Here is a 9,539-nt window from a genome sequence, read left to right on the forward strand (position 1 = left end):
AAAAGAACCACAGGGCCAGGAAAAATGAAACTCATATGGAAGCATCCTCAGGTAGTGTAGATGCAAGTTTGTTCATATCATGACCCCCGGGGCAAGGGTGGGGTCAAAATGGCCGACCCTTGTTTTACATAGGAATATATAGGAAAAATCTTTAAAAATCTTCTTCTCAAGAACCACTGGGCCTGGAAAGATGAAACTCATGTGGAATCATCCTCAGGTAGTGTAGATTCAAGTTTGTTCAAATCATGACCCCCGGGGCTAGGGTGGGGCCAAAAAACCCTTGTTTTACATAGGAATATATTAGAAAAATCTTCTTCTCCAGAACCACTGGGCCAGGAAAGATGAAACTCATGTGGAATCATCCTCAGGTAGTGTAGATTCAAGTTTGTTCAAATCATGACCCCCGGGGCTAGGGTGGGGCCAAAATGGCCGACCCAAGTTTTACATAGGGATATATAGGGAAACTTTTTAAAATCTTCTTTTCAAGTACTTCAAAGCTATGATTAGTGATATTTATATGGAATCATCTTCAGGTAGTGTAGATTCTAATTTGTTCAAATGATGAATGCCTGGAGGGGGGGGGGATAAATTCAAGCCCGATGTGCTCAGGTGAGCGCTGTGGCCCCTGGGCCTCTTGTGTTATATTTTGTTTTGGCTTGAAATTTTAACAAAAGAGTATTGAGTAGATAAGAGAAAAGATCTCTCTTATATTGTATATAATATGTTTTATGCATGACTATCAGAAGACTGTTAAGGCCCATTCTTCTTGTCATATTGAAAAATTTTCATGTCTTCGTTTAGACACCATTTTAGAAGAAGAGGAAGAGGAATGGAATCAAGAGATGGCAAACAAAAAGTGGGTATTATTCTTCTTAAATTAATTTTTTATAGTGCTCAAAGTAGATTACTTTCAAACTGCTTACCTTTTTATAACTCTGGTGTGGTGAAAAGCACATTAGGAAGATATATCATGAATAAGAATGACCTATAATTCCATTTCCAAATTAACCATAAGAAGTATATTCCATCATGGATTTTGAATTTATAAGCGAAGATAAAGCTTAAACTATATTTGTTAATTGTTTTCATAATCAATTAACCAAAAAATTCTAATAAGAAAACTTTAATGTGAAAATTGCTAGTTTCTTAATGCGTTTTATGGGATTTTTTATTCCATTAATTTTCACAGAATCATAGGAGAAAATATACTGAAAAAAGTGAATGAGTTAGCAAATCGTCTGAAATCCATAGAAAAAGAGAAAGATCTTAGTGGAAATCATCCTACGATGATCCACACCCCGAAGTACAACAAAAACTTCAATGAATGTCCAACAACTCAGGACTGTCTTGATACACAACCAACACTGGCACTTCAGAATCCAAGTCTCCTTTGTTCTGACAGGAATGTGTGCACAGACGTGAACAAAAATAATTCCACTGCATTTCAAATATCAGATGATTGGAAGCAGCAGCTTTGTTTAACTCCTTTTGAAAAGCATTTGATTTCTGAACTTCAAAAGGTAACAATCACATGCATGAGTGGAAATAAACATTTCCTGAAAATCCCAACTATTTTCAAAATAATTTTAGGGAGTGACTTAAAGGGTGTAAAAGTCCTAGCTGTTAGGACAGTTTTAGTTGAATACAGTGTCATGGTTTGTAGTAATTATAATATTGGTGATAAGTTTCTTTGCTGCTCAAGTAAAAAGTACAATATATTCTTTAAATACATAAATTGGTTATGTTTATAATCCAACATATAGTTTATAATAATTTAGGAAAGACTCAAGAACTGTGACCAGACTATAAGCGACCACAGTGCACGTGTACAAGATAAACAAACAACAGTCAAAAGAAAGGAGCAAATTCATGAAAAATGCACAAGTACAACAATAGGACCAGAACCAGAGACAAACAATTACCATAAAGATGACACAGAATATAGGACACCCAAAATTCCTTTTCCAAATACTAGATCATTATCACCAAACTCTTCTACAAAAAGTTATGATGTGGACTTAACCAAAATGTCTGATGTCAAAGAAGTTAATTGTAATGCACTTGATGGGAAAATTCCAATGAGTGATGGAGTTTTCAAAGTTCCAACATGTCCCCCACCAAAGAAGCAAGCTAGGTGCTTTAGACAGGTTCAATCTGAGACTATGTTTTTGTCTGAGGATCAAGGTGACACGTGTTTAGAAAGTGATGCTGGATTCTCTGATATTCAGTCAGAATTTGACTGTAAACTTCTATCTGGAGCTGCATATCATACAGGTATAAAATCAGGGAGAAGGTCCATTCGAATCTAGCAAAGTTGGATCTAACAGCACAATGGAATGTTTTATTAAAATTTCAGTACAATTTATTTCTAATTTTCCATCTTGCTTTTACACAGGAAAGAAATGAAATAGATATTTTGAATATGTGTACTTAAACTTACAATTTAACCAACCTCATATATTTGAAGTGGAGGAGAAATAATCTGATAGTGATTTATCTTTAGATGGAAGGTTGAACCCACAGGCAACACCTTTGAGACAGATTTCTGTGTTTCCAGTCGAAAGATCAATTCATCAGGCTTATAAAACACCTGAGTACCACACTTCACAGCACACCCCGAGAAATACAAGCAACTGCAGAAGAAATTTTCCTACAACTCCTTCATTTAGTGTCAAATCAATCCGAAGTACTCTATCTAGTTTAAAGCAAAACAGAACATCAGGTAAAAGCATATACCCGGTACCGTAAAATCCCTATTAACTGCCCCAGGCACAAAACTCTACATTCTGAGGTATTTCAATCTGTATTGCAAATTATAGAGGAAAAAAAAAAATTAAAACTGTTTTACTTGCAGGAAATGAATGTAGAAGACAAATACTACACTCCAAAAATTCCAGATTAGAGATGAGCTGCATAGGTTAGTAAGTGAAATGTATCATACTATTAAAGTGCATAAATTTAATTTCATTAAGAAGTCTTCAACCTCAGAAAAAATTCAGAGGTATTGTGTTTGACTGCACATTTTGTTTTGCATGTAAGATCTCTTCAATCTAGCTGTCATTATTGAGAGAGCCATGTTGTATCTATAAACTTCAATGCATCTTTGATATTCCCAAGAAATGTCAATTCAGTATCAAAGCATCTTTAGCAGGAGATGTATGAATTTGTTCAAATGAAGGGTCAAACTCTTTTTCAAATGGATATGTAATAAATTAATATATATAAGAAAGAAAATTAGGTTGAATTTATCAATATTTAGTGACTGTTAAGGTCTATGGGCCTCTTGCATAAACAAAGAAGAAAATTGAACTTCCAGGGTGTACTGGAACTGGAGAAAGTGATGACACACAGCTGAACAGCCGAACAATCAACATTGTACTGGAGACTAACCCTTACACCTGTCAGGTACATCGCCAGGTACGCAATGTAGAGAGAAGTTATATACAGAAAGTCAAACAGCAGCAGAGAGAAAGGCCCATCTACAATAACAATAAACAGGATCATCAGAGAGAAAGGCCCATTTACAATAACAATACACAGCATCCTCCCACAACTGACAAATCATTGTATGATTTCAGCAGTGAATCTGAGCAAGAGGTATGTTGAATTAATCAGAAAACTAGGAAATAATAATTGACAATTAAATTCCTATCAAAAAGTTTTTGATCAATAAAAATCTGATGTCATCTTCCTGTTTATCTGTCTGTATTATCTTTCTGTCACAATTTCTCAGCAACTGCTCATGGCAGATGTTTGAAATTTTAGCACACTCTACAAATTACATTTTTTTTTCTGCTTTTTATTTTGAATGATATTGTAGTGGATCAACATGTAAATAAGACACTAGGTGATTTATGTTTGAGAGAATGAGAGGAAACATTCTAGATACACATATGCCTACCTGCCATGACCCATGGAAATCTTAGATTTCACATTATTTTGTTAATAGGTGTCAGCTCCAGATACAATTGAGAGCAGAAACAGTATTGTACAGACTCTAAAGCCGGTAAGAAAAAGGAGACTCAGGGTGCCTTACAGTGATGAAGAGGTCAATAACTTGCTCGAAGGAGTAAACAAGATAGGAAAATTTTGGGGACAAATTCTTGCAACTTACAAATTTCATCCTTCCAGAACTGCTGTGGATTTAATGGAAAAACACAAAAGAATATCAGTAAGGCCCCCTTTACACTGCATTTAAAATCTATTAACCTTTCCTTGTCCTGCACAATTTATTTGATTGCGATAGGGAAGTGAGAGGATTAAAAAAAAAAACCCACCCTTGGCTTTGCTTTAAGCCATCGTGACACTGCTCCTTAGTATGTAGAAAATCAGGGTTTTAGCTAACCTGTCCATCTGTCTGTAAACTTTTAAAAAAGTTGACTTTTTCTCAAGAAACATCGGGACAATTTCAACCAAACTTGCTGCAAAGTATCTTTGGATGAAAGGGATTCAAGTTTGTTCAAATCAAGGCTAGTCCTCAAGGGGAGACAATTAAAAATTGGTGAAAATTTAGTGCCATCTTTTAAAAATCATTAGGACTGAAAATTGAAATGTTTATGAAACCTCCATTAAATAATACATGTACATTATAATCATCAACTTTGTTCAAGATATGACCCCCTAGGGAAAGGGTGGGGGAACAATGAAAGATCAATTTTACTGTAGAGATATATAGGAAAAAATCTTTAAAAATTTTCTTCTCAAGCCAAAAATTAGCCATAATCATATGGAAGCATCCCCAGGTAGTGTAGATTATTGTATTTATGATCCACAGGGTTAGGTTGGGCCACAAGAGGGCCAGGGGTGTTCAAATGAAATCAAAAATCTTCTCAAGAACAACAAAGCCATGACCAGTGATATCGATATAGAAGCATCCTCAGATAGTGTAGACTCAAATTTGTTCAAATCATGACCCTCTGTGGTACTTATAGGTTGGTACTAATGTAGGGTGAAAGATATAAGAATAAACGAAAAAAATCCTCTAAAATCTTGTTCTAAAAAACAAGTCACCCTCAGATAGTTTAGATAAAGAGTTTGTTCAGATTATGACCTCCCATGGGTAGAGTGAGGCCACAGTAGGAGGAAGGGAGGGGAGGTCAAATTTTTACTTAGGAATATATGGGACAAATCTTTACAAATTTTCTTCTCAAGAACAACAACAAACCACAATTAGTTGTATTGATATGGACACATCCACAAATAGTAAAGATTCATGTTTGTCCAAATTTTAACCCCTGGTGGTAGGATGGGGCCTTGGTGGGGATGGCTAACACCAACAATCAAATTTTTACATACGAATATATAGGAGAAGTTATCGGCTGATGGGGCCATATTGACTCAGGTGAGTGTTGTAACCCATGGACCTCTGCTTTTATTATGGCTACCCTGTGTTCAGGGTTGTGCAGAATTAATTGGTCCTTTGGGGGTAACTTTTGGTCCAAAACTTGATGTCAAAAATTTTGAAATTAAAGAGTTAAACTTTTTAAAGAATGGACCAAAGTGACTCAGGTGAGTGTTGTAGCAAATTCACCCAATTGGGCACTTATTTGGTGTTTTTAAAACAAAAAATAGGAACAATATTCAATAATAAAATGTTTTAGCGATATTTGACATATTAATAAGTATAATTAGTAAAGATGACTTTTGCTTAAAAAGTTGAAAGACTGAACAAACTGTTACATGTACTTGCCTTTTGACTTGATTGACAGAGCTAAAAATACATTGAATGGGATGATTTTTTAGAAATCAACAGAAATTCCAAAGACCACAGGGAGCTTAAGGAAATTACCATTTTCAATGTGTGAAGAAAGAAGGCTTCTAAAAGGTGTCAAGCAGTTTGGGTACAGTTGGAAGACCATCCTTCGATCTTACAAGTTTGCAAGTTTTAGAACAACAGAGGACTTGCGAAACAAGTGGAGAACTTTAAATGCATAACACTTATTGAACTTACTTCAATATTCCCATCAATTTATACCGTGTTACATGTAGTGACCACAGATTGGACATCTATATATATATTGACGGTGTAACACAATTATTTATTGGAAAACTATTTATTCAATTGTTGTTATTTTTATTTATTGAATAATGTTGTGTATTTGTTATAAAATAAAAATACACGCTCAATCATATATGATTTTTTTTTTATCTTTAGAAAAGTGTCGAAAGCAATTTTAAATTGGTTGCTTAGTTGAAGGATCACATACTAGCAGAATGTTATAACCCCCCCCCACTACTTGATAAGTGGGAGGGTATATAATAATTGGGATGTCTATCCATATTATCTGCAACTCCTCCTTAACCACTGAATAAAATTTATTGAGACATTCACAGATTCTTTATTACATAATGCCATTGTGCACCTTCTATTTTAATTGCTTTTTGATCAGACACTTATTTCCGGTCTCCAAGAGCAAAACATGAACTTTGCCATTATACATGTATGTGTTCATATAGTGAGTTCAGTGCCCATTGTACATCTATGTAGTTAGTTTTGTCCCGAAACTAGAATGTCTAATTACCACACAACACGAAACATGTGATAGATCTACAAAGAATTAAAAGAGTTTGTTATGTCCCTTCGAAAAAGGGAGGGCATGCATATTGCTTTGCTGCTGCCTGTCAGTCGGTCCACCATCAGTTTTCGTTCATTTTCTTCGCAGAGGTTGCACCAGGGACCTATATACTAGTATATAGGTCTCTGGTTGTATGCATTATATATACGTAGTACTTAAGATTTTTTTTTCAAAAGTGGCAAGACAAAAGCTCAGATCATGGCTCTCAGGGATAGGTTTAAACTACAATAGGGGATTAGAAACTACAAGTACGTATATATAAGGACGATTTTTTTTTTCCAGAAGACCAGTACAATAATTAGTAAGCAAATATTAAGACCTGTACTTACAGCTGGGCTAAAATCAAAGAAAGAAATTAATACACAGTACATGTTCACAGGAAAACAAATCTTTTCCAAATTAGAAATGTCATGTTAATAAGTGTCAGATCAAATAGTAAAATAAGAGGTGCACAATGCCATTATGTAATAAAGAGTCTTTGAAAGTCTCATTAAATCTTATTTAGTGATAAAGGAGGAGTTGCAGATGAGAGATGCATACCTTTAATATGGTAGGGATAATGGCCTTGTCCATATTTTGCTCTGGGAAACCCCCAAAATGTCCGATCTAAATGTAAAATAGAAGTTGCACAATTGCAGGCCAAATTCACAAAAATGAGCTAAACATAGTTTCACAGTTGATAAACTAGGTTTAGCGACTGTAAACTATAGTTAACAAACCGTGAACTATAGTTAACAATTCGTTAATTATAGTTTCATCTGTAAAACTATATTTAACGGTTGTTAACTATAATTTATAAATGCTAATACTTAAGATTTTTTTTTCAAAAGTGGCAAGACAAAAGCTCAGATCATGGCTCTCAGGGAAAGGTTTAAACTACAATAGGGATTAGAAACTACAAGTACGTATATATAAGGACGATTTTTTTTTTCAGAAGACCAATACAATAATTAGTAAGCAAATATTACATATGTAAGACCTGTACTTACAGCTGGGCTAAAATCAAAGAAAGAAATTAATACACAATACATGTTCACAGGAAAACAAATCTTTTATAATTAGAAATGTCATGTTTAATAAACTCGCCTGAAGTCAGCAATCTAACAAATAATTTTAATCAAGCGAGTTTATCACTTGTAGAGACGACTTATAAAGGGTAGGAAGATGGATAAAATATACAGATTAGTTAAGTAATGTACCTAGAATTAGGAATTGAAAGGTAGTTAATGTAAAATAGAAGTTGGATATTGCAGGCCAAATTCACAAAAATGCGCTAAAAATAGTTTCACAGTTGATAAATTATCGAGTGTCTTTTTTACAAACGGAACTGTAGCGTTATGGTCAAAGACAAATATATAAAACCATAACGCAACAGATCTGCAGCTAATCAAAGTTTATCTGTCTGTAATAAAACGTTATCAATAGATTTTGTTGTTAAACATAGATTCACGTCTGTAAACTATTATAATTTAAAATCGTTAACTATAGTTAAAATTTTACAAATCGCGAAACTTTATTTACCAGATATTATTAAATCTATGTTTTGCAATCAATTGATTGAACTGAAAACAATCATTTACGGTTCTGAAACATAGATTATCGCGTTTACTACGGTTTACAGATGTAAAATGTAGATTAATGTTGTTAACTATTAGTTTACAGCATGTAAACTATAGTTTACAACCGATAAACCTAGTTTATCGACTGTGAAACTATGTTTAGCTATTTTTGTGAATTTGGCGTGTATAAGAGGAGTTGCGGATAAGAGATAGGTACCCCAAAGCATAAGAGACGAATGTACAGATAGACAGACCAACGGACGGACAACCCGATCACTATATACCCCCACGCTTTCACTTTTTCTTTGAAACTTTAAAACTTTTTTTCACTAAATAGCCCCCACATGGGGTATGTTAGTACAATAAGAGTTTAACAATTGAACAAGTAAACATGTGAACAGTTAACATGATGAACAAGAAAAAGATCTTTGATATGGACAGTAAAAAAAAAAAATTAGTTAAAGTTGACATTGTAGGAAGTTCAGGCACTAAATGTTTTAAGAACAGTTTTACAAAACTTAGCTAAACCTTTATAGTTTCATATATATCGGAAGTATTCATCAAATCATAAAAAGATATTGTGTTTGGGTTCATGTAAACATTTTTAGGTATAAATTAATTAAATTTCTATCTTTCATTCTTAAAAAAAGGACACTTGAATAAATAATGAAACTCATCACCATGTTCATTGTTATTACAGAAGTTACAACGTCTCTCAGGTCTATCAATACTATAAAACCTTCAGTGAAATATTGTACACCTCTCTGCTGCGAGTTGTTCTAGATTCTGATACGGTCTGGGAAGACAGACTGTTGTTCTAGCATGTGGCACCAAGCATCTGTAAGTGTTTCCCTTGACTGCAGACTTGAGTGGATGAAGACTAGATGTTGGATAGCTACACTCATCCTGTTTACCATTACAGCTTTGTTTCTAGCTAGGCGTTCCTCCAAAAATATCCAAATGAAAATCTCTAGAACTTATGTTTCTCTTTCTAGTTTGCAAGTAGTTATTCAAATCAAATCGAGCCAAATGTCTTTGTAGTTTGTACTGCTGCTAGCTTCTGGATGTTAGAGCTGTATGCGGATCCCATACGATACATGCATAATCCAGTAAGGGTCCTACGAGCATTAAGAAGCGTGTGGCCTTGCTTTTCCGAGGGAAGTGCTGTACTGTAAATTTCGTTGTGGCCTCAAGATATACCGTGGATGAAAGCTCTGGTGGAGTTTGCTTTCTTTCTGATAGTGTCAATATGCAGTGCCATTCCATCTTAGGCTCTTGTGGATGGCCATCCTCCACTGAGGTATTTGACAGGATCCAATACTTCTAACATGCATCCGCGGATGTAGTAGGAGCTGCCCTTAGGTTTGTATTTTTTCGTTATATTTTCAGCAGTTTGTACTTGCTG

The 9,539-nt window shown here is 34.5% G+C and overlaps 1 protein-coding gene across 1 annotated transcript in view; it reads left to right on the forward strand.

Annotated features, from left to right (window-relative positions):
* Positions 1-6,109, forward strand: part of LOC134269232 (telomere repeats-binding bouquet formation protein 1-like) — a 14,531-nt gene extending 8,422 nt beyond the window's left edge. The window contains 8 exon segments of the mRNA XM_062751440.1: positions 802-856; positions 1,190-1,520; positions 1,779-2,274; positions 2,504-2,722; positions 2,855-2,917; positions 3,317-3,597; positions 3,950-4,171; positions 5,743-6,109. Coding sequence (XP_062607424.1) covers positions 802-856; positions 1,190-1,520; positions 1,779-2,274; positions 2,504-2,722; positions 2,855-2,917; positions 3,317-3,597; positions 3,950-4,171; positions 5,743-5,934 — 1,859 coding nt within the window. The 3' untranslated portion in view covers positions 5,935-6,109.
* The last annotated feature ends 3,430 nt before the right edge of the window (positions 6,110-9,539 follow it).

Source organism: Saccostrea cucullata, unplaced genomic scaffold (genome assembly GCF_032062105.1).
Source record: "Saccostrea cucullata isolate Sc308-1 unplaced genomic scaffold, CSIRO_AGI_Scuc_v1 ctg921, whole genome shotgun sequence".
In the NCBI taxonomy this organism is placed as follows: domain Eukaryota; kingdom Metazoa; phylum Mollusca; class Bivalvia; order Ostreida; family Ostreidae; genus Saccostrea; species Saccostrea cuccullata.